This window comes from Xenopus laevis, chromosome 5L (assembly GCF_017654675.1).
Source record: "Xenopus laevis strain J_2021 chromosome 5L, Xenopus_laevis_v10.1, whole genome shotgun sequence".
Classification (NCBI taxonomy): domain Eukaryota; kingdom Metazoa; phylum Chordata; class Amphibia; order Anura; family Pipidae; genus Xenopus; species Xenopus laevis.
The window spans coordinates 13,378,256-13,405,453 of record NC_054379.1 but is presented as its reverse complement, the minus strand read 5'-3'; the positions used below and the strand labels follow the sequence as shown (position 1 = coordinate 13,405,453).

General features: G+C 37.9%; 1 protein-coding gene across 1 annotated transcript in view; it reads left to right on the top strand.

Annotated features, from left to right (window-relative positions):
• The window catches only part of ush2a.L (Usher syndrome 2A (autosomal recessive, mild) L homeolog), a 442,265-nt gene that overhangs the window by 119,892 nt on the left and 295,175 nt on the right, over positions 1–27,198 (top strand). Inside the window, exon 21 of the mRNA XM_041562401.1 lies at positions 20,275–20,508. Coding sequence (XP_041418335.1) covers positions 20,275–20,508 — 234 coding nt within the window. The remainder of the gene's footprint in view (positions 1–20,274; positions 20,509–27,198) is intronic.

Sequence of the window (27,198 nt, the reverse complement as noted above, 5' to 3'; positions counted from 1 at the left end):
ACATGGTGATGTAGCCCATGCACTTTTTTTGCAGAGTTTATTTCCTCACATTTAAATAAAATTTAAACATTGATTTCAGGTGTTTGGATATGGAATATCCTGTATTTACTACAGCTGGGGACCCATACCTCTTTACTAGTGATTATATGTAGTGATGGGCAAATTTATACGCCAGGCACGATTTCTTGGTGAATTTCCGAATTTCACAGCCGACCCGACAATTCCGATGCCGGAGACAATTCTAGGTGCCCATTGACTTTAATTGGCGTTGGAATTGTCGCCGGTGTTGGAATTGTCGCCGGTGTCAAAAATATTTAGACGCTAGTGTAAAAATTTTAATTTCGGGTATTTTTTGCCGTTTTGCGAATTTCGTTAATATTTCGGCGAGGCGAAATTGGAGAAATTAGCCCATCACTAATTATATGGACAAAAAATTATAAGTTATTTTTCCTTTTTATTCCTTTTCCAATTGCCTTTAATTTATTTTCTTCCTTTTACTATTCTCTTCCTTTCGCTAATTTTTCGGCAAAGCGAAATTGGGGAAATTCGCCCATCACTAATTATATGGACAAAAAATTATAACTTATTTTTCCTTTTTATTCCTTTTCCAATTGCCTTTAATTTATGTTCTTCCTTTTACTATTCTCTTCCTTTTCTCTTTGGGCTTCTTTTTTACCCATTTCTCGTTTGTTGTCCTGTTGTGTCCTACCCCTTTCTTATCTCTTTTTTTACTCCATATTCTCTTGTATTGTATTTTATGCTCTATCACAGTGTTTTTCAACCTTTTTTGAGCCAAGGCACATTTCTTTCATTGAAAAAATCCCGCGGCACACCACCAGCTGAAAATGTGAAAAAAAGCTTATATTAACAATATAAGTGCTATTGTTAATGTAAGCTTTTTTTTAAACATTGATGCATGAGGCAGAAAGTTGTCAGTAAGAAAGTAGAAGGAAACATATATGAAAAGGCCAATTGAACTTTATTATATCATCTGCAGTCTTTTTACCTGATAAGATTTTCCAAAGCAGGGTAGCGCTGCCCTCTATTTAAGCTGGTTGGGGCAATAGTTCTCTCACGAACACAGAGATTAAATTATTTTGTTATTGTGTTTTTTTGTAATAACACTCCCCCAAATATTTTATAATTGCTGCCAAGACCGTTGGGGTTTTATAAATAAACAATACTGATAATCAAATCTCAAATCTAACTAACTAGATCTGGTGCTTCAGCTAGCAACTTTGCAAAGGGAGAAGCAGGTCACTTATTATTATTTTGTTATTACAAAAAAACACAATAACAAAATAATTTAATCTCTGTGTTCGTGAGAGAATTCTCACATTCATCATTCAAGGCCAGGGTAAGCTTGCTATGCCGGGTACCCACGCTATTGCCCCTACCATCTTAAATAGAGGGCAGCGCTACCCTGCTTTGGAAAATCTTATCAGGTAAAAGTTCAATTGGCCTTTTCATATATGTTTCCTTCTACTTTCTTACTGACAACCTTCTGCCTCATGCATTGCAGCCAGACAGCTAGAAATATGGTTCTCCTTATTACAGCATGGCTAAGCCGCAGGGTCTGCTTCCTTAATATTTTGATAACAGCACTAGCCGTTCACCTGTCAGTCCGTGCACTTCTGCCTTCTGCCTTCACATCGAAGCTGCGCGCAGTGCAGCCAGCGACCTCCCTGATCAGCCAACCCAGGCACGGCTCTTCTGCCCGCTCAGGTCACGTGACGTCACGTGAAAGGTCCGCGCACTTCGGCCTTCAAATTGATAGCGGCACACCTAACATTAGTTTGCGGCACACCAGTGTGCCGTGGCACACAGGTTGAAAAACACTGCTCTATCATGAGGAATTAGTCTGTTGTAACTGAACTGCTGCTTACCATTTGTACATGCATTTTAAATATATGTTACCACATTTTTATATTGATTAAAAAAAAGCAGCATCTGAACTCTGTAAAGGAATTTATAGAAGATAAAAAACATAATCCAAATAAATTAAAATGACTTGAAAATGATAATTCCCTCATACTCTTTTCCATGTGTTCTAAAGCTACACTCCTTTATGCTGTCCATTGTTTGCCATCTTGATGCCTTCTAAGTAAGATTATGATTTAGGATTTGATATTATATATATGACCTGCCATACACTCTAAGGTTATTTACTAAATTCTGAATGCAAAAATCACGAAAAATGTGTGATTTTTTTTTTTATAAAGTCGGATTTTTAAAAAATCGCACATTTTTCGGAATTTATTAAACCCAGGGAAAAGTGAATGGAAAATTCCGAATCTGAAAATCCGACACCTCAGACCTGTCAAGGTTGCATATAAGTCAATGGGAAAAGTCCCAATGAATTTTTTGATGTGCGCTGGGTTTCATGCAATACCCCAAAGTTTTTGGAGTTTTCGAGCAAAAAGCATAAGAAATATGAGTTTTCGGATGAATCGCGAAAATCTGAGGAAAAATCCAGATAAAATGTGAAAATCAGAAAGCAAATTTTCGGGAAAATATAATAATAAATAAATATAAAAAACCCGAATTTGATCGGAGTTTGTAGCAGCAAATATTGAGATAAATTCGTACTTTGATAAATAACCCCCTAAGTAGTTGGCAAATAAAATTGTGATAGCACAACAAATACAGAGGAAGCATTTCCCTTTCCCAGCAAAAATAAGGCCCAGAGAGATCTACTAAGTATATTGAGCGATAGTTATTAGTAATTACCAGTTTCTGGGAGAATTGATTCCTTTTTGATCATTCCAAATTGGTCAAAATACTTATTTGGGGTGTATTGTAAAAGACTATCCTCTATATTGTTTGAGACTAATAATATCAATATTCCTTTATTTTGTCACCAGTATTCACAAGATTGTCAGCACCGTATGTATAGCTCTACTGAGTGGGTGGTGATAAAAATTGGTGGTTCAGTTCCTACCAGCAGCTACCCAAGGTGACATATTATTTTGCAAAAAAAAAAACCAGTGTAAAGTGATAAAAAATCAATTATTTAACAACTTCTTTTGAAGTGTTTGGTGTGAATTAATACCACACATTATAATCATTGGAATAATCAATAACGAATATCTCATTGTGCTATTTACAATGGTGTTAATGTGTGTACATCAGACATGCCATTGCTATACAGCACCTTAGACCTTAGTGCAATCCAAAATGACAACATTTTTGTAAAAAACTGTGTTAAAATTAAAGATACATAAAATGTTTTTTCACAAAGCTTTTTTCAACTACCACCTCTTGTTATGCCAGAATTTTACACCGGGCTAGATATTGCATGTAACACCTTTATGTACTGTATATACATGATATCACATGACATGCTGTGGTGTTAAAGTCGGGATGTTTAGAGTACAGGTGGCATGGGACCTGTAATCCAGAATGCTTGGAATGCTGGATTTTCTGCATAAGGGGTCTTCTGTAATTTGGATCTCACTTTGACAATTTTAATCATAAAATGCTAAAAAGAGGTAACGCTTATACAAATTAACAGAACATTACATAACTCTTAGGGGCATATTTATCAAGGGTCAAATTTTGAATTGAAAAAACATAGAAATTCAATTTCAAAAATACCAACTGAAGTGAAGTCGATGTTTTTTTTTGGGTCGAAGAGGTCCATATTCGGCCGAATTCTAATTGTACGATCGAAGGAATAGCGCATTCGATCAAATTCGATTCGAAGTTTTCCCCCCAAAAAAACTTTGATTTCTCAAAGGTTCTAGGAGGTCCCCCATAGGCTAAAACAGCACTTTGACAGGTTTTAGATGGCGAATGGTCGAAGTTGAATTTTTAAAGAGACAGTACATGATAAATTTTAAAAAAATAGCTCGAAATTCAAAGTTTTTAACTTCGAAAATTCACCTCAACCTTTGATAAATCTGCCCCCAAATCATGATTATACTTTTATGTGCAGTCCAAGGGTTGGAGAAGAGGGAACACCTAGCAATGTAGGAAGGATGGGAGTTATGTTAAAACTACATAAACTATGGATGAACCAAACTGAAGTTATCCAACTTTTTGAATTGAAACGCCCAAGATACACCTGACAGTCATTGCAATTGCAGTCCAACAGTTCAACTGCTGGTTGGATGCAGGACACTGGGGAGAGTTGTAGGGGGCCCGAGGGTAAGGGGGGCCAGGCTATGCCACACTTACTTGATTAGCCGGGCCCCCCATCTTTCTGAGAGCTGCTGACTTCGGGAAGGCATGGACGTTTAAGGGGCCCTGGCCACCAATTTTCTTATAATGTGGGGGGGGGGGCTGGCCACCAATTTTTTTTCTCATGTGGGGTCCTAGCCACCAATATTTTTTAATGGGGGGGGCCCTGGCCACAAATGTTTTTTATGGGGGGCCCTGACCACCAATATCTTTTTATGAACATGTGGGAACCTTAGCCACCAATATTTTTTTTGTTTTTTTACTGTGTGGTGGGGGGCGGTCCTGTGGGATGGGGAGGGCGGACCTGTAGGTGGGGCGCATCCAGGGGGCCCAGGAAATTTTGTTGTATGGGGCCCTGCGATTTCTGATGGCAGTCCTGGTTGGATGTATACACTAAGGGGCAGATTTATCAAGGGTCAAATTTCAAAGTAATGGGAGTTTTTTTGAACTCCCATAACTTCAAAATTGAAATAAAAAAAGACCAACCTAAATTTATTACAAAATTCAACATTTTTTTCTACGGATGAATAGGCCATATTCGATTCAAAGTTTTTTTTTAAAAAAAAACTTTGAATTTTCAAAGTCCACCAATTGACTCCAAATAGGTTGTAGGAGGTCCCTAATAGGCTAAAACAGCAATTTTGCATGTTTTAGATGGCGAATGGTCAAAGTCGAATTTCTAAAAAGACAGTACATGATAAGTTTTGATATTCAAATTTTCTATTTTTTTACAAATTTGAATTGAATTTGGACTATTCCCTAGTCAAAGTACACAGAAAATAGCTTGAAATTCAAATTTTTTACTTTGAATATTCACTTCGACCCCTGATAAATCTGCCCCTAAGAGGCCCTAAGTAATGCGAGTTTTTTTGAACTTCCATAACTTTGAAATTCGAATAAAAAAAGACCAACTGAAATGTATTAAACCATTCAAAGTTTTTTTCTAAGGGTGAATAAGCCATATTTGTTCAAATTTGAATAGTTCGAATCGAAGTAACATCGTATCCAATCGTATTTGATTCAAAGTTTTTTAAAAAAAATGTTTGAATTTTCAAAGTCCAACAATTGACTCCAGATAGGTTCTTAGAGGTCCCCCATAGGCTAAAACAGCAATTCGGCAGGTTTTCAAAGGTGAATAGTCAAAGTCAAATTTTTAAAGAGACAGTACATGATAAATTTCGATATACAAATTTTCGAATTTGGACTATTCCCTAGTCGAAGTACACAAAAATAGCTCAAAAGTATAGCTGAAATAGTTACAGGGTATGATATAATTTTTGATCTCCTATTTACATTTCCCCCACCCTACAACCAGCACTCTATATGTGATGGATTCTAATGAATCAGTTAATAGTCAGTTAATAGTGCTGCTCCAGCAGAATTCTGCACTGAAATCCATTTCTTAAAAGAGCAAACAGATTTTTTTTATATTCAATTTTAAATTCTGACATGGGGCTAGACATTTTGTCAATTTCCCAGCTGCCCCCAGTCATGTGACTTGTGCCTGCACTTTAGGAGAGAAATGCTTTCTGGCAGGCTGCTGTTTTTCCTTCTCAATGTAACTGAATGTGTCTCAGTGAGACATGGGTTTTTACTATTGAGTGCTGTTCTTAGATCTACCAGGCAGCTGTTATCTTGTGTTAGGGAGCTGCTATCTGGTTACCTTCCCATTGTTCTTTTGTTTGGCTGCTGGGGGGAAAAAGGGAGGGGGGTGATATCACTCCAACTTGTAGTACAGCAGTAAAGAGTGATTGAAGTTTATCAGAGCACAAGTCACATGACTGGGAAAGCTGGGAAACTGACAAAATGTCTAGCCCCATGTCAGATTTCAAAATTGAATATAAAAAAATCTGTTTGCTATTTTGATAAATGGATTTCAGCGCAGAATTCTGCTGGAGCAGCACTATTAACTGATTCATTTTGGAAAAAAAAATTTTCCCATGACAGTATCCCTTTAACGGTTGCTATACAAACTAATATACGTATTCATACAAGCAAATAAAAACGCTGCTCTACCTATGGGCAAATTTATCTAGCAGTATCCAGGCAGCAGTAATGAAGAGTCCTGTTGTCCAGTGACTCATAACCATAATACGCTGAGCCTCTGTTGATATAGTTTATGGTCAGGCATATTCTCCTAACAGAGAAGATGCTCCCAGCGGAAATATTATGAAATTCGAAACAGGTAAAATTGGCTTATAGTGGCATAATGCTGCCATCATCAACGAGAAGAGGAAAAGAAGAAATATATTACAAAGCTCCTTCTCATTAGAGGTTACATTTTAATGCCATACCAGCAGGGGCAACACCTCTCAACTAACCCATTTTGGGAATTAAAAACCCACACGAATGCCATGATCTCAGCTATTTCAATAGGCTTCAAAGGCAAGAAATTCCATATTCTTCTTAGCGCGCCTGCCAGAATTTAATGTCGACAATTAAAATTTATTTTGATTCTTACCTAGTGTTTATTACTGTTTGTATACACAACAGACCTCGCTAATACAGAGATGCACTATTAGTTAGAATTGCCATCTGTTCAGAGTGAAATGCTGGCATCTGTCTTACATTCTAAAACTAAAATGATATTATTTCAACAAAAACAAAATTAACTGCCTCTTATTTTTTTTTTTTTTCTTACCGGCCTTGTTCTGCGCATAGAAGGAATAGCTTACTAGTAAAATATGAAATGACCTCAACAATATTTATTTTTAGATTTGTGACTTAAACATCAGCTGTATGGGCCATCTGTCCCTTCTTTCGGTGCCCTCTGTTATACGAGGCAAGTAGAAGTGTGTCTGTCTGCAATTCTGAAAGCCGCTCCAATTTATCAATATATGAAAGGCTGACATGCAGTAATTATACAGATATGAAACTCTTATTATATTTGCCGTTCCATTTTTTTTTTGTAGTCTGACAGTAGTAAGGTTCTTTCATGTTCCTGAAATGGAGATTGTTGAGGGTTGAGATCTTCTTCCTGCTCTCCCCGCCCACCACCGTACACTGCCGGCTTCCAACTTCCATCTTCTTCTTTTATAGACACGAGACTGCTCTCCCCACCCCTTTTGTGACATCATTGGCTGGGCGGGGCAGCGCAGTAATATAAAATGAAGCCGGAAGGTGGGCGGGCGTGGGTGGAGGGAAAGTGGGTATTTCGGACGGGCATCACTACCTGAGAGTATTCTATGGGCACCAGTTTTCTAAACCAACCGTTATATATGAATTACACTCAAAAAAAATAAGTTAGTATCAAATTAAAATTGATATTGAGGTGGAGACATTCCAAAGCAATCTACCAAATATTGACTATAGTCCATATGGATACCACCAAGTAGGAGAAGGCAAGTACCAAGAAGCTGCAGTCTCAACTATTACCTTCACTAGGGCTTACTGTGGAGAGGCAAATTAACCTCTAAAACCGCAAACCCCAAAGGCCCTTGAAAATAAGTAAAGAGCAGGTCAAAAGAAATCTCGCAATTTAAAAAAAAAGTGGTGCCAAAACTAGTGATGGGCGAATTTGTTGCGTTTCGCTTCGCCGGAAAAATCTTGAATTTCGACGGCAGCGTGCAAAATTTTTTGGCGCCGGGGAAAACTTTCGCTGCAGTTTCACTAATTCATTTGCCGGCAGCAAAACGCAGAGATTCGACATGATTTCGCGCCTGGCAAATTTATTCGCCTATCACTAGCCAAAACTAATAAACACCAACTAATACTCCAAATTTAAAACCATTAATGATATCCTACAACTCCAAAACTATACAAATAGATTCATATTCATAGCTTCATATTGAAAAGCATGCATACAAACCCCATGGTACTCTGCCTTATGCATTTTGTACCCTCTAGTACTTTACTATAGTTAAACACCTGTGAATAGATACTGGATTATACAAAACACATAGCACTGGTACCATGGTGTTTGTGTGAATGTATAGACATGGGACCTGTAATCCAGAATGGTCGGGACCTTGGAGTTTTTCCTGATAAGAGGTCTTTCTGTAATTTGAATCACTATACCTTAAATTTACTAAAAAATGATTTAAACATTTACTTAAACACAATAGGATTGTTTTGACTTCAATAAGAATTAATTTGTTGGGGTTAAGTACAAGATACTGTTTTATAATTAAAAAGAAAAAGGAAATCATGTTTTAAAATTTCAATTATTTGATTGAAATCAATATGGAGCTTTGAATAAATGTTTCTGTTTTGGAGTTTGGACATGCCCCTTGATCCTGAGCCATGTATACACCCTGCTTATAACAAATTTGGCTCTGTATTAAAAAATTACACTTTTTACAGCTATTTAATATCCTTCTCAAGGACTGATGCCCAAAACTACAGTGCATACTCAAGGGGAGGCCTTGCCAGGGACCTATAAAGATTCAAAATTATGTTTTCATCCCTTAAGTTAATGCCTTTTTTTTGCAAGGGAGTACTTCATTTGCTTTAGTAGCCACAGAATGGCACTGCCTAGAGTGACACAGCTTGTTATCCATAAAAACCCCCACACCCTTCTCATTTAAGGACCCCCCAACACGTTACCATTTAGGGGCAGATTTATCAAGGGTCGAATTTAGACTTCATTCGAAATTCGACAAAAATTTGACCAACTGCAATTTACTCTCGTCAATGAGATCGACACGCAAACTTGAATCGAATTTGAATCGAAAAAAAAACAAAACTATTTTCAGGAAGGCTGCAAACAACTCCAACTTGATCCAAGAATATCCCCCATAGGCTAAAACAGCAATGCAGCAGGTTTAAGGGCCAGTACATGATACATTTGAAAAATCAAATTAGAATTTTAACTATTCCTTAATTCCTTAGTCGAATTTCACTTAAAAAAAGCTCAAAAATTCAAAATTCGAATTTTCACTTTGATCCTTGATAACTCTGCCCCTTAGTGTAGAATGAGCATTTATGTTATTATAATTTTGCATTTATTAACCTTATTTGCAAATTTGTTACCCAGTTCTCCAGTTTAGTAAAATCTCTCTACAAAGACACAACATTCTTCGTGAAAAAGCCCCACAATTTTTCCTAATTTAGTATCATCAACAAAAATTGAGACAGTACAATGCCAATCTCTTTAACGTAAAGTATATTAGGGAAAATGGAACTTCTCTTGCCTCTTGTTGTGTCTGACCATGTATTAGTTGTTATAATAAGCACATTATAAATAAGAAATGTTCAGTTATTGTGGCTTTGATACCTTGGTAGGGTTACAATATAATCTGCATTCATATTCTGCTTCATTTTTGCAATTATCTCACCATAATGTGTAAAGAATAGAAATACATTTTAGTCTTCTTTTAAAAAGGTTACCAAGAATAAAATAAAAGATTAAAGGAATCATTCAGCCACAGAAAAATAGACATAAATATGGTACAAAGGGAAAAAGTGGAATCATGTTAAATTTATTCTAAGGGAGGGAAAGAACAGTTTTGCTGGAGGCTGCCTCGTGGGTCAGCTCTGACCCTTGTGCCTCCTCCCTTGCAATCTCTATGAGCAGAGCAGTACTTTTATTCCTGACATTGTAATTTAGGCACAGACTGGAAATCATGTCCCTTGCGTGCTGCTACTTTCTGTGCCCTCCAATGACTGCAGAATTTTTGGTGGACACAAATAATATCAAATGCAAAGTTCAGTCTCAAGACTGAGAGTTTATTACGAGGTGCTGCTGGTGTGTGTATGTAAGACTGGTTTGCTTTCACTGATTCCATCATATCATTCCAAAAAGGTGGCTATCATATAATAGGGCAGAGCGAATTGTATATCAGACTGACGGCAATTGTTTGCTTAGGAATAGGGGCAGTATTAGAAAATGGTCTTAGGCAAATACCTTGGCCATCCAGTCTACTGCTAGTCATAGGGTCCCAGGTTGCCCAACATTGCCTAGATGAGTTGATACAAATGTTTTATAGATACATTTTTCTCAGAATCTTATGACCTCAGTCAACACATTTGTATTTCAATAATAATAGTTTGTACTAGTAAAACCATGACCAATCTTTCATCTATATCACTAATGTAAGAGCTATAGAATAGTAATATACACACATTAGTATAAAAGAAGAAGGAGGATACAACTGTTTTTTTTTTCCAAAGGTGTCAACCCTAGTAGTCCAGTAGACATTTCAGGGTTTCGGGAACCACTGCAGGTATCGGGAACTAAAGCAGGGTACCAGGAATCAATGCAAGGTATCAGGAGCTGAGGCAAGGCAGAGGGAACTTCAGGCTGGATCAAGGTTAGTGAAGCAGATAATCAGAAGAAGTGTGTGAATAACAGACCAGAGGTCAAAACCTGGAAATCCACAGCAGAGAAAAGGAACTAGGCAGTGACTCAAGGACCAGATAGGGACTCAGAAACCAAGGCAGGGTATTGGAACTTCAGACAAAGAAGATCAGGTCAAATCAGGAGAGTTTAATGGCTAAGCAACTAGTGGTGAGCTGAGGTAAGTTTATAAAGGCCTTTAACTCAGCTATTATCTCATCTATTTTGTTGTATTCCCTCCCATGCCAAGAAGTCAGAATTGGGAATGTCTAAGCAACTCGGTGAGGTCATTGGGGTCCAGCTAGTCAAACCTTAGATGGAACACTCCACAGCAAATTAACTTATTGTCTATCTAGAATGGAACCTACCATCATAGGAATTCCCTTGTACTAAGCATAATGTAGGGAAGGGAAAGGACCCTTTAGTTTGCTCATATCCTGTACAGTCACATGACAAAAATATAATTTAAATGGAATACCTGTACCAGTAACTAAGTGCAATAAAAACAACAAAAGCAGGATGGAAATAACAAGTATTACATGTATACCCTCATATGTAATAACATACATTGGGGGTCAATTATCAGCATTGGCCAAATTTGCCCATGGGCAGTAACCCATAGCAACCAATCAGATTGCTGCATTCATTGTTCTACTTGCAGCTGGCTTCAAAAAGCTAATCACTGATTGGCAGCTATAGGTAACTGCCCATGGGCAAATTTGACCAGTGTTGATGAATGAGCCCCATTAAGTTTACCCAGGAGAAGTAACCCATCGCAACCAATAAGATGTTTGCTTCTAAACAGGGGACCAGCAAATGCTACCTGTTGATTGGTTGTTATGAGTTACTGCTCCTGGGCAATCTTAGTGCATTTTAATACATAACCACCTTAGTATTTAAAAGATATTTCTATATGGGTATGTTCTGCTGCCGATTTGAGGACAGATTTATCAAAGGTCGAATAGAAAATTTGAATTTAAAAAATTTGAATTTCAAGCTAATTTTTGTGTATTTCGACTAGGGAATAGTCCAAATTCGATTCAAATTTGAAAAAAATTAGGAAATAAAAATTTATCATATACTGTCTCTTTAAAAATTCGACTTTGACCATTCGCCATCTAAAACCTGCCGAATTGCTGTTTTAGTCTATAGGAAACCTCCTACAACCTATCTGGAGTCAATTGGTGGAGTTTGAAAAATCAAAGTTTTTTTGGGAAAAACTTAGATTCAAATTTGATCGAATGAGCTATTACTTCGATTCGTACGATTTGAATTCAGACGAATTCAAACGAATATGGACTATTCACCCACAAAAAACCTGATTTTTTAAAATACATTGTGGTTGGTCTTTTTTAATTCGAATTTCGAATTTTTTTCAATTTGAAATTCGACCCTTGATAAATCTGCCCATTAATGTACTAATCAAAACTATGACTTGATGGATGACTTCCACTGTAGTGGATAAAATGCATTTTTTTTTAAAAAAAAAAAAGTCTAAGTAAATTGTAGGAAAACATAGCACTGAAAATTTCTGGAAAAAAAAGGTGTGGAAGCAGCTAAGGGGCATATTTATCAAGGGTCGAATTTAGAATTTGAAAAACTTCGAAATTCGAATTCAAAAAGACCAACCGAAATTAAGTAGACTTTTTTTTTTTTGGCCGAATAGGTTCGTTTTCGATCGAATAGGTCCTTATTCTACTAAATTCAAATCGTATGAATAGAAGTAATAGCGTATTCGAATCATATTAATCTAGGTTTTTCCCAAAGAAAACCTTCGATCTTTCAAAGTCCACCAATTGACTCCAGATAGGTTCTAGGAGGACCCCCATAGGCTTGAAAAGCAATTTGAATGGTTGAAGTCGAATTTTATGATAAATTTAGATTTTTGAATTTTTTTCAAATTTGAATCGAAATTTGGATTATTCCTTAGTCGAAGTACACAATAATAGCTCGAAATTCAAATTTTTTTATTTTGAAAATTCACCTCGACCTTTAATAAATCTGCCCCTAAATGTTATGTTTGCTTATACCATCATTGCACCTTAGGGCAAGGCCAGATGTGGCGTTTTTGCGGCGTATATACATTGCGTTTTTAAATATGAACAGCCAAGCGTAAATATGCATAAACTGCACTACCACTGAAACTAATGGAAAACGCACTATGGCAATTCACACAGGGCGCTTGCAAGCTGAAATCCGCCACAGGACGCCAGTATTGGCGTTTTTTAGCAAAAACGCCAATACGTCAAGAAACTACCAAATCAATAGACTCTATGGGATCTGCACGTTTGAAACCACACTGTACGTAAATTTGCAGCGTATTTAAAATATGACGTCCAAATTCAATGAGAACAATGAGAAGTGCACGTTGGGAAAATAATCGTACGTGCTGAAAAACGCATGTTGACGGTCGCGTGTGGTTTCAGTAGCGTATTTACGCCTGGCTGTTCTTTTTCAAAAACGCAACGTAAAAACGCTGCAAAAACGCCACGTCTGGCCTTACCCTAAACACATTTTAAGTAGCAATGCATTTAGTACAAGACTTGCTGGTAAATCTCAAGCTACAGGTGCAGCATTGTCTCTTTATATTTATCTGGTAGGTGCTTAGACTTGCCAGTGCGCTTTCTGTTTGTACGAGAGACAGGGACGTGCTCACTGAGCGCCTATAAGATTTAGACATACAGATAATAGAAGTTATTTAAGATCAACTAGTCAAAGGTGCTACAGTGACACCTTTTGGAAAGCCGACTTGCAGTCTCATTATATATATTTATTTCATTTCTATCCGGGTACTTTATATATCTCTCAGTTCTCTCGATATTTATTATTCTTCATTCATAAAACCTGAGCATTCAGTTTAGCAGGACGGGAGTAATAAGGAGAAGTGAGGTCCTGAACAAACAGGGAAATGATTAGTCATTGTCACTTCCCATTATAGAGGAATGGGAATGTGCAAGTGGAATCACATTCTATTTTTAAGGGGAACTAACTGACTCCATAAAACCATATGCTCCACCAGTTCTCTAAGTCAGATGACCAAAAGCTTAAAGGGATTCTGTCATTTGAAAATATTCTTTTTTCAAACTGCATCAGTTACAAGGACTGCTCCAGCAGAGTGCTACACTGAAAAGAGCAAAAAGATTAATCACACCTCCCAATTTTCCCGTTTTCAGCGGGACTGTCCCTCTTTTGACAGCTCAACCTGCAGACCCGGGTTTATACTGAAGACCCGCAGACCCGATTTTCTCTGCACTGAACAGCTAAAAAAAGAAACAATGTTTCTAATGTAATTGGCTTTTGCCAGAGAGCCCAGAAGAGCTAGGAGGTTCAGATAAGATACTTTTGTAACAATTTTGAGATAAGCAAATAAGTAATTGTAACAATTTAGATAAGGAGGTCCCTCTGGAGAAGTTAGACTCACAGCTTAAAGGGCAATTCACCTTCAGTAGAAAAACTGTAATAACTGCAAAAAAAAACCACAGAAATATGTTCAAATTTTCATAACCTGCTACATTTTGTAAAATGAACATGGTAATTTGAGGGTGTGGCCACAAAAATGGGCATGGCCAAAAAATTCCACTCACTACGCATGGCAATTTTTTTTTTTTCTGATAAGTTTTAACCTTTCCTTCTCCTTTAAGCTCGTTTTATCTTCACTTCAAATTCAGATCCCTTTTGCTTATTTGCCCCGTTACTCTTCTACTCCCTCTGCTTTTGTCTTCTCCTCTCCCTTATGCTTTTCCTCTACTTTTTTTTTCTCTTTATTTAAACGTTATTTTCTTAATGGCCAGTGGTGGAGAGTGAATGTATTTAGGTTCCTGCTCCAATAAGTACCAAGGCAATGTATAGTTCTTGTTGAAGTCTGGAGACCAAATATAAAAAGTTACCTGCTACAGTTCCCAGTAACTCCAGAGAAGCCGGATTTTTTCATTCTGAATTTAGGCTACTAAGAAAACAATAATCCCGTTGTGTGGTTTAAAACACCATTGCAGAGGCTCATAGCACAACAATAAATCATCACAACTCCCAACTTGGAGTAATTTATTGACATGTCATTCCTACTTTAGATCTCCCATATTGTAACATGCCTAAAGTGAAACCAAATATCGGAGCATGGAATGTACTTATGCAGCTCATATGAAAGGGATAGGGATTTTAACGTGATGGCTGGTATGCACTGAAGTTAAACAAAGGTGATATTGGTATTTCCAAGAAACAGAATCTTTAATATATCACATTACGTGTTTACTTTACTCACCTCTCTCCTAAAACAGCTCAGCCTCCAAGACCATCAGATGTGAAGAAGTAAAGACATGAACCCATGAATTCTCCTGCGTGTTCTATCACATGTAGGAATATATCCTTAGCCATTCTTGGGGATCTATATATACAGGGATGTTTGTTTGGAACACCATTGATCTCCATTCAAATCATGAGTATGAGTTGTGGAAAATACTCCTGTGCCTTTTACATATATATATATATATTTAGCATGATCTCTTCCTAAGACACCATTAAGTAGGGATTGGGAGAGCAGGCATTGAGAGGAGAACCACCTCCCCATAATATAAAATTAAAACAACTAAGTGAAATGCCCAACCCCCACTTAATGGCGTCTTTGGAAGAGATCTTTCTAAGTAAAGAGAAAAGCAGGTATGGTCTTTCTGCCTCCAAAGGTAACACTTTCTCTTTTTCACTGAGTTAGGATTGGTGCCTGGACACTGCCTTTATATTGGGGCTATATATTGGAGTGCTGGGGTTAATTTCTGAAGTAGTAGTATATATATAGAGAGAGAGAGAGAGAGAGAGAGAGAGAGAGAAATGGGGCAATTTTGGTGAGCGCACTCTTACCGGATTTCTTGGATGGTGGGTGCGTTGGTCAAGTTTTTGCATATGTAGTAATAAATGGACCCGCACTCCAATGTTCTTAGTGAAGAAAAGTAATGTGCTTTATTCACAAATGCATATCCACGCTGGGACCGAAAAGAAAGGTCCCAGCGTGGACCGAAACGTTGGATATGCATTTGTGAATAAAGCACATTACTTTTCTTCACTAAGAACATTGGAGTGCGGGTCCATTTATTACTATATATATATATATATATATATATATATATATATATACATGGCTGAACTTAGTGATGGGTGAATGATTTTGGCAGGCATGGATTTGAGGTGAATTTTTAGCATTTAGCCGCCGTGAATGTTTCAGTGAAACTGCGTTGAAAATCCGTCGCAACAAAAAAATTGTCGCACCTCAAAATTGGCACGTACAAAATAATTTTGACGCCATTTCTCCAATTTTTCTGCCGTTTCGTGAATTATTCGCCCCAGATTCGCCCTGAACTTATATGTACATATAGTATATTTATACTGTTTGGTCTATATCATATCATCCAATGTCTGAGAGAGTGACATAGGGATTCTAATTAACTGGGGCTCATTAGCTAAGTACATCATCATCTTTTCCTGATGCTACTGGACTAATATTGCCAGTATGCAGTTAACAATGATAAAAAGTAGGGATACACAGAATCCTGGTGAATACCGAACTGAATCCTAATTTGCATATGCAAATTAGGGCCGGGAAGGAAAAAAGCTGCACACAAGGTTAAACATTTTTTTACTTCCTTGATCCGTGATGAAAAGTCACTTTATTTTAAGGATTCCGATTCAGTTCAGCCAGGCACAAGGATCAGCCAAATCCTGGCTGAATACTGAACCGAATTCTGAATTTGGTGTATCTCTAATAAAGAACTGAAATATTTTGTGAGCTGTAACCTTTGATTAAACACCATGGAGAAGACTAAATGGGTCTCATACAAGACACTTGATTTTTGGGGTACAACTGTTTTCTTTTTAAACCCCTGCAAACAAGGTTTGGAAAATGTTAAATATTGGTCCAATAATAAAAATAACAATAATAATACAGCCTCTTATCTATAGCAAAACTGTAAAATGTGCTGCCCCAGTGCTTAATGTGTATATACAGTGCATTAACTGTAACTGTAGTACATTTATTTGTGCTGGAGATGACTTGAAAATGATTAAAAAATCAATATTCCCCTGTCAGGGAAGCAAGTGCTACGATGCATTTAAGTAGTTAATTGAAGAAACCATATAAAACCTGCAGGTTTGGGTAGGGATGGCATTATTACATGGAATGTGACTGCTACTGTAGTTCCTGCTTTAACCCTTTCAATGCCAGGGATGGTGACAGAGCTTATATTGTTTTTACTACCAACAATGGATATTTTGGGGTGGGGATGAGAGGCATTTCTCCAAGTTCCAACTTCCAAGCCCCCCTTAGGTTAGAACACCTTTTTAAGACATCTATACTGTAATTACTAAACATTAACTTCTTTCTAGGTTAAGCTCAAAGTAACCGTAATACTATATTAGAGCTTAACTGTAGTGATGGGCGAATAGATTGTGGGTGTGCGGCAGAATAGTCGCGCGCATAAAAATTGTCGCTCGTCAAAATTATTCGGACGCCCATTGAGTTGAATGCATTTGGACAAAATAGGCGCGTGTATACAAATTGTAATCCTTACTTGGGACATTTTCTGGTAATCAATGACTTACAGGGTCCCCCTCTGTAATGTAACTTTTACTGGGGCTTTATGCACCAAACTCTGGATACATTTATATTTATTGAGTCTCCAGTACATTAAATATGATTCTTTCCTTTTATTGTGGTCACATCAATCCACAGTCAACAAAGCTTGGGTCCAAAGGCACTCACCCCAAATCTCCCCCTAACTGACCTATAGAATGGGCCCCCTTAGCTCATAACAAGGTTACAGATATATAGAACCATTTGGGTAAAAGTCACCCTGCTATAGTTCCAGGGGTACCCAGGGTACAAATAAACACTCACCCCAAATCCCCCCCTAACTGGCCTTCAGGCTGGGCCCCCTTAGCTCATAACAAGGTTACAGATATATAGAAACATTGGGGTAACAGTCACCCTGCTATAGTTCCAGGGGTGTCCAGGGCACAAATAAACACTCACCCCAAATCTCCCCCTAACTGGCCTTCAGGAAGGAACCCCTTAGCTCATAACAAGGTTACTGATAAATAGAAACATTGGGGTAACAGTCACCCTGTTATAGTTCCAGGGGTACCCAGGGCACAAATAAACACTCACCCCAAATCTCCCCCTAACTGACCTTCAGGCTGGATCCCCTTAGCTCATAACAAGGTTACAGATATATAGAAACATTGGGGTAACAGTCACCCTGCTATTGTTCCAGGGGTACCCAGGGCACAAATAAACACTCACCCCTAATCTCCCCCTAACTGACCTTCAGGCTGGGCCCCCTTAGCTCATAACAAGGTTACAGATATATAGAAACATTGGGGTAACAGTCACCCTGCTATAGTTCCAGGGGTACCCAGGGCACAAATAAGCACTCACCCCAAATCTCCCCCTAATTGGCCTTCAGGCTGCGCCCGTTAGCTCATAACAAGGTTACAGATATATAGAAACATTGGGGTACAAATAATGCTAGCTACAATTTCAGAATTACATATATCTATAACTGTACCCCTGCTAGACTTTTCTACGCACAATTAATTGTGATACTGTCAGATTTGTCATAGAAAGCATCAGCCTTTGCTTACCCAAATGTATAGTGTCCTCCAGTCATTATATAAGGAGAGAATATCTCAGCACTGACTACATCGATACAATGAAAACAGCCTTGTGATTTTAAATGCCATCAGTTAAATACTGTACAGGTCTCAATTCTGTTCGTATGATCATTGCACTAAACAGGCCATACTGCCCTCTAGTGGCGCCCTGCACATCAGCCTGCACAAAATTACCATTAAGTATAATGTGAAAATCACACAAACAGTATCTTGTTATGCAGTTTACAATGCGTTGTTGTTTTTTCAGTCTCTTTTCCAGAACTTTAACCCCTTAACTGCATCATGACAAGTCTATGTAGTCAAATCCAGACCATAAGTATTAAAGCAGTTAAATCATTTTTTGTTACCCCTTGACATATCTTTTATTGCTCAAAGTCTTTATATCCATCACTCTGTCTTTAATAAAGAGAATGCCTCTGTCCTACTGCTGCTGTTTAGCTATGACTTACATACTCTATACCCTCTGTCCTGAAAGGCTTTCTACAGAAACTGGGATCTATAGTTCAACAATACCTAGTGTCCTGGACTCGTTGATAGTAGCTTGTGTGAGAGTTGTTGAGTACTATACAGGTATGGAATCAGTTACCCAGAAATCCATTATCCAGAAATCTCCAAATTACGGGAAGGTCATCTCCCATTGACTCCTTTTTAATCAAATAATAGAAGAACATATTCCATTTTCTCTGTAATAAAAAAAAAAGTAGCTTGTACTTGATCCCAACTAAGAATAATTATTGGAGGCCTGGGCGGCACCCGGCGCGGCACCGAAAAAAAAAAATTTCTTAGTCAATCTCAATATTGGGAGAAGAGGACTGGTCCGGCGGGGGCCCATGAGGGTCGGGGCCCACCGGGTTTTTTCCCTGTTGTCCCGCCGGTCAAGTCCGACACTGTTGGAGGCAACTAGGGATGGGCGAAATTTTTTTCCTTGTTTCGCCGAAAAATTACACCCATAGACTTGTATAGCGTTGTGCGTCAAAATAAAAAGACGTGCGTCAAAAAAAATTCGCTGTGTGACACCCATAGACTTTAATGGGCGGTGGCGACCATTCGCCTGCGGCTAATTTTTGGCAAAACGAAACGGGTCAAATTCGCCCATCCCTAGAGGCAACGCTATCCTATTGGGTTTATTTAATGCCGTATTATTATTATTTAGTAGACAAAGTATGATGATCTATATTATGAAAAGATCCCCTTATGTAGAAAAGCCCAGGTCCCAAGCATTTTGCATAACAGGTCCCATAACTTAAATAGAAATTGAAATTGCACTAGTCCCAATCTAGTTCAGTATTTTTCACAGAGTAACTGAATGGATAGTGGGATAGTACAGACTCGTTCTTGTATATTATTCTTTTGATCTAACCAATGTCTCCCATGGTTGGACCACAGCAGAGAGAAGGCAGGGAGAGCAGGCAGCTGGGTGGGAAGGAATACAAACGAATTACCCATTTGAACCATGTGTCATTTTTACCATTTGGGCTGATATAATACCAACCCAATATATGAAATTTTCTAAAGACTCAGCATGGTCTGTGATTGGAGCAAATACTAAGCGACACAAGAAGGCTTGTCTTGTACATATCTAATAAGACAATGGACTCTAAATGCACATTGTGAAACTTGTGACCAAGGAACATCCCTTAAATACTACAATTATGGAATCCGTTATCCAGAAAACAGTTATCCTGAAAGTTCCGAATTACAGAAAGACCGTCTCCCATAGACTCCATTTTATCCAAATAATAGAATTTTTTTTAAATGATTTCTTTTTTCTCTGTAATAATAAAACGGTCGCTTGTACTTGATCCCAACTAAGATATAATTAATCCTTATTGGAAGCAAAACCAGCCTATTGGGTTTATTTGATATTAACATGAGTTTTTTTGTACAAAGATCCAATTTACAGAAAGCCCCAAGCATTCTGGATAACAGGTTCCAAACCTGTAATAGAAAATACATCATCTATGTATTTATATAGTATTTTATATCTAGATGTGGTCATCTGGAATTATATATGGAGAGACCAGTGCACATGCCTTGATTTTTTGAGAATTAAAGCTCCAAGGTCTTCCAACACTGGGTTCTATTAAACCCAGGTGACAGATGAGTCCTTCGAACTATAAATCCCAATTCCTAATGGTTTTTTCCTCACTTTATTTTAGCGCCACACAAATTAAATGCACCACTAGTGCATGGGATCAATAGCACGACGATGAAGGTTTCCTGGGCGCCACCTGTGTTCCTTAATGGCCCTTTCCCAACATACCAGTTAGAGAGGATCGACCCTGCATTAACAATCACAAGTGCAACCAACTTTATCAAGGGGACCCGCTTTCCTGGAGCCGGATACTTCAAGTTCCCACCTGCTACGTTTCCAATGAACACTTATTTCACAGGTAAAATCATTGCTTTCATTTATATTATTTTTTTAACCTTATATATATCTATGTACTGTATATATGTCTATACTAATATGCTACAAATTGATTGATGTGTTTATGTAGCGTGCCGGTTTTGAGTTAATATTTTGCGAAGGAACTTTTTTATTTTATTTATTTATTTTTGCTAATAATTCTGGCAAAATCAGAACAGAGCAAAGGAGGCATTAAGATGAAATATGGGACCCTGTATTCTCTTCATGGTTGGTTATGAATGATGTACATAATCAAGATTTATTATAGCTTTGAATTCTAATTGCCTGTTATGAATCACTGTTAATCACAAATCACCCTGCAGTTTAAAGAAAGTTAATTTCAATGTATGGTTTGTTTTTTTTCTCGAAATGTCAGATTTTGCTAGAAGCTCGTGGTATTAGTTCAGTCCATGCTGGTCTGGTGCTGGTATGCAGAGAAATGATGTAGACATGCTGAGTTTTGAGATTGTATCTGATATAGTACATTGTCTAGGCTCTCAATATGTGCAACCATATTTAAGAACACACACGCATATGCTTACAAAAAATGTGTAGTATGGGAGTGTCCTCTGGCAATGCTGGCAATGCTGGAAAATTAACTGGCTTCTTGATAACTAGTCTGGAATCCATCAAGGTGTCATGTCTGAATGCTGGTGAATGTCCAGCAGTTTGAAGCCTATATGTGAAGGAGGTTTAATGGTTAGAATGAAAACAGATACAGGCCTGGGTAGAGACAGAAATCCAGTAACGGGCTGAGAAGGTCATGGCTGGCGGAAGACTAGCAATGTCCAAATGGCAGACATCTGTCTAGCAGAGTCGAGTAACAGGCCCAAGGTCAAACCATGGAATCCACAGAAGACTATTATCGAGAACCAGGTGGGAACAGGAGGACAGGAGCAAGGGAAAAAGGCAGTGGACATGGAACCAGGCAGGGGACACGGGGACCAGGAATCAGGGATCAGGAATCAGGAATCACAGAAGTCACAGAAGACGGAGGATAGATCGGGCTCAGGAGCTCAGATGATCAAACAACAGGAAGTTGTATTACACAGGCTTATAAAGGACCTTGATTGCTTGAATGACAACACATGTTAATGAGGCAGGACAAGGTAACAACTGAGTTGCAAGAAATATTATTGAAGGTCTGTTCAGGGCAATGTCCAGCATAATCACTAAGACCTCCAGTGGCTCACCAGAATAGTGCAGGAGCATCCAAACACAAAGGCCAGGGTTCAATTCCTCATAATTCCTGACACAAGGAGGCCCAGTGTTGCCAACCTGATAGAGGCTGAAGGAAGAGAGTTCACCATAAGAAGCTGGAAGGTATGGACGAAAAGAGAGAGGGAGACCAACTTCATAGTGCTCTAACACCTCTACCAGTGGTACAGTTGGACATATGTCTCAAAGATGGAGTGTTCACTAGTCACACACCAATACCTGTGCTGGACCAACTAGATGATGCACTGTGGACATCTAAAGTATGTCTAAGTATTTTGCCCATATACTAATGCGGGGTCTACTTTTAGCAATATTTTCCCATATTACATATATATATATATATATATATATATATATATATATTGAGAGAAATTATATTGCTATATTTACAACTATTTCTTGTTGTAAATAACTTTAAAGTAATAAATAACTGAATGAAAAACATGAATGGGAGGGTGATTTAGACAAGCTGTTTGTTGACAGATTCTTGAGATCTACTGATCCCCAGCTAAAGGTCTACTGGTAGATCCCAATCTACCTTTTGGGCACCGCTGAAGTAGACACACAAAAGTCATAAGGGGTAATTTACAACTACCCCCTTCCTCAAGTGCTTGAGCACTATGGAACTCAAATGAACACCTTCCTACTTATTCAAATTGGACTTGTAACTTGGGCAATGCACCACTTCGCACCTCGAGCTGGACTGAAAATTTGGGTGTGGGGCAGCACTGTCCTTAGTCCCCTGCTGTAGGTACATGGCCCTACTTAGTCTCCTGCTCTAGCATAGGCTGTAGGTACAGGAACCTCTCCTGAAGGGGCTTCCTAATTTTTGAATCTTATTGAGGAGTAAGGGGCATGGAAGGGGGTTACCTACATGATTCCCCTGTCTCGCCCCTTAATGAACACAGCACTGTTGAGCACAGGCAGTTCTGTATTCATGGGGTTGCATGTGGATCCTTGTACTCTTGTACTCTATTTAGACCCTGCCTTACATGTAGTAAATAACCATTTAGTTGTTTTATAGGAATTAGCCCAGTAAGTGCTGGGGTATTGGCAAGTGCTTTGACACCCTGTACCCCTTATGGTACAAGAGTAGTCAATTTAAACACATGAGAAATACATTTAACTTGCTATGGCTATAATTTAAAACCTTTACTGGTAAAACTCTATCTCATACTGGCCAACCATGATGAAAGGTAAATTGACATATTTTAGTTGAAATTATGAACTTCATAGGCCTGTCTCACCTAAAATGTGGCAATCTTAGGTATTAGGTAATCTTAGTATTCTTTGCATCTGAAGTGTTATGCACATTCCAACTCTGGGAAAGTTTGGATGAAATCGAGTCAAGTGCTCTCTTATATAGTCTTCATAGATTTGCAACTGTCTTCTCATCTCATTGTTTTGCAACACGCCAGTCATAGAGGAACCAGTATGTAATAAATACACATAGAAAACACAAACACTCAACTGCCAAATGTAATTAGCCATAAACATTATAATGCAAATATTTACACACAATCAGCGTATGATACATCCCATTTATACTTTCCTGCTTCTAATTAGTGCTGAGCAGTAATCTGTTACTTAATATATTGTTTTTTTTTTAATTTGTTCTTATTTCAAATGACATATATACAGTGTATATATATAAACAGCTTTGGAGAGAAGTGGAGTGTTTTTCTTACAATACAGCCTATTTCAGATTCTAATTTGCATCCTCCGCAACTGACTACCAGCAGTTTCACTGGATCAAGGTCACTTTGGAAAAAGGCGCATTGCTAGGCGATGTGTTTTTACCATAGTGTATCTTAAAACCTTTCAAAGTAGGTGTTATTGGCAGGCTGTTCCTTGATGCAGACAACATAGCACCTATACTGCTGGCACGCAAAAGGTTAATATGACGGAAGGGAACTGAGCAGTGAAAAAGAGCTACTGTATGAGTAATTCAGCGGTTAGCAGTGTCACAGGGTGCTGTGCAATGTAATTGGGATACTAGACTGTAGTTGGTATAATTGAGGTCCAAGTAATTGAAATGGATAGTGAATAGTTAAAAATGCAATTGTTTGACTTATAAATATCTCTGGGCTATTATACATGAGGTACTAAAGCTTGGAGCTGGCAACCCGTTTTTCAAAAAGCTCTGAATTATCTCCCATAGGCTCCATTTTATCCAAATAATCCAAATTTTTATAAACAATTTATTTTTTCTCTAAAATAATACAACATTTCCTTGTACTTGATCCCTGAAACCAAAAAATAAGGAAAGCACACTCTGTAAATAAATGAAAACAAATTTATTCCATGCTAGTTACCCCACATGGCAACAGCATGTTGCCCTACGCGTTTCGACCTACAAAGGTCTTCATCAGGGGCACAAAAAATCAAAAAAAAGGTACTTGATCCCAACTAGGATATAATTAATCCTTATTGGAAGCAAAACCAGCCTATTTGGGTTTATTTGATGTTTACATGATTTTTTAGTAGACTTAAGGTATGAAGATCCAAATTACAGAAAGATCCATTATCCATAAAACCCTAGGTGCCAAGCATTCTGGATAACAGGTCCCTTAACTGTATAAGCCAAATAGCACGGCTACTGGACACTAAGCAATTCAACAGCAATACTGATCAATGATGATAACTAATATGAACACACCTAAGCAATATAGGGCAGATGACTGTAACTGGGTAGGACCCCTCCATGTTCATAGTGGCAGAATGTAGTTACCCTTGTTATTCCCTATGCTGCGTCACTTCATATTGTTCATTTGAATAGTCTGGTCGTTCTTGGGTTGGGGAGAGAAGAGACTCTTCAGGTGCTAGAAGCAAGTCCACATCATAAAACAAACACTCAATGATTCCAATGGGGTTGATTTCAACTGTTACTGATTCAGGAGATGGAGTATTTGGTTGAATATTCTCATTGTACCCTCAAGACTACCAATATGGTCACTTCTTTTAAAGTTCACAGGTACTACACATTGATATCGTCTGTTAATTTGATGAGGTTGCCAAATACCCAAGTAACTGAAGGCATTGCCCAATGCAAGACTGTATCAACAAGGTCCTTCTTCCAGTGGGTCTTTTAAACCTGTCTGATGGATATCTGGCCAGTTTAAAGTCAGATAGGCCATCAGACAGGACCCATATATGGACAAATACAGTCTAAAGGGGCCATATCAGCATCTTAAATCCATCTGTGTTTGCCCAGCTTTACAGTTTTAAAGTAGAGTTAGAGGATCTATTATCCTGAACACTTGGAATCTGTTTTCCAGATAAATGCTCCTTTTGAAATATCTGATTGAGATAATCTGTAGGGAACAAGGCTCAATGGCAACAACAATCTCATTGTTTCATTCATTTTTAAAATTAAAATGTTTTTAAAATAAACTGTAATAATAAAATAGCTTCAATATTCTCTCATGGACTTACGGTATATAGAAGCTGGTTTTATTTGGCAATTTTTTTTAATTAGCGTTTTTGATGTTTTTTTTCATACAGTTTGAAAAGTTTATAATAAAATGTGGGATCACAGTGTTCTTAATCGCAAATTTGAATAAATAGGCCCCTTAGTCTCTTCCTCACAATGGATATTATGGTTTACACTCTGATTCTTCTAGAAGATTCTAGAAAAACAGTTAGGCGTGAAATACAAGGGAAATGTTGGCTCAAGATTTTGGTGGACCCCAGATTTCTGCAATGGTTTTCCAGTGCAAAATTGCAGAGAAACTAATACCCGTATTGTCATTACATTAACCATTCTTTTTATCAAGATTTATGTTCTGTACATAAAGCTTGCAGTCGATGACTTATTGTGTTGAGGAAAGATCTTCAATCAAAGCAGTCACTCAGGATTACAGTGGTTACATTTTCAGTTTTTTTTTTATTCATTTAATTGAAAACAGCGTTCAAAAATAAATCAAATGAAAACAGTAAAATAGGGGATGTATCTTTTTGAAACTCAGCCTTCCTTTGCTTATATAATGGATTCCATTTAAATGTTGTGAATTTCAAAATTTCAGAGGTGATTTTTGTCTTATTTATAGCAGATATACTGACACAACCTTTCAGAAAAATAAATTAAAAGAGATAAATGGTTTCCCAGGTTACTTTCACCCTTTATTGGTTGTCTCTGTACTTGTCCTGTCCACTTCTTCATGGGAAAAAACATGTAGTTTGCATTGTGAAACCCATTAGAGATATGCTTTTTCTCAGTAATAATAAAACAGTACCTTGTACTTGATTCAAACTTAGATATAATTAATCCTCACTGGAGGAAAAACAATCTGATTGGGTTTAATTAATGTCTAAATTATTTTTTCGTGGACTATAGGCAGAAAGACTCTTTATTCAAAAAAACCCAGGTCCTGAGCATTCTGGATAACAGGCCCCATTTTGTGTATGTCTAAAAAATGCTTGTTGTTGGGCCCTAGAAGTTGGATTGTTTTGGAAGGAATAAACAGACAAGACCCTGTATTCCACTGGTCTATTTTAGATATTAGAACAGATTTTCCATACAAAGGTTGTCCCATGTTAAAGTATTTATGTAATGAGAATGTTATGAAGGGCTCTATGAGCATCTCTCTCTCCTGTGGAAGGGTTCCCAGAGGAGCTGTTGTTTCTGTCTGCAACAACAATGAGCAGAGGGAACCAATGAGAGTAAAGGTGGGCATGTACCCACGGATAAAGTCCTACAAAATGATGTTTTATATGATTGTCTGTATGTACAGTGGCTAGGCTTGGGCAAATTTGACCAGTTTTGTTTCGCCTAAAATTTGCCACCGCCGAAATGTTGCTGAGGCCTATTAAAGACTATGGGCATCAAAAAAATTTTGACATGTTCTGATTTTTTTTTGACGCACGTAAATGGGCGTCATTTTTGCAGCGAAACAAGACGAAAAAATTCACCCATCCCTACCGGTGGCACATTTCAGACACTTCAGGAAGTAGGAAAAGAGGAGGGACCACATATCTTATTCACTTCCAGTTATTCCAATTATTTGTGGGCTTTGCATGGATGATTGGAACACATGTAAAGTGACTATTATGTGTGTGACCACTCATCATGGACATTCTCTGTCCATTCAGCCCATTGGATGATCAGTTGGAGATAGTTCCAGGTTGGCCTGTGTATGAATACCTTTACTTGTTCTTGCTGGTTTTCCACAGGTAGAACCCATAGAGAAGGCTAAAAGGCACCTCTGAGTTTTAATGAGATTTCTTAAAACTGAAAAGTGTCATTAGTGGATCAAACAAGCTTACAAAAGATATGTGAGTGATTAAAAAAATTTTTATAACATGGGTGGGTGGATGTCATATAAATACACCAATCACGCACAGTTTGGAGATGCAATTAAATTGTGCTCACAGACACAACACAAAAAGAAGCCCTGTATTTTATGTTGGGTCAATACCAGGTGCAACTACAGGGCACCTTTGGATTGTGCCAGAG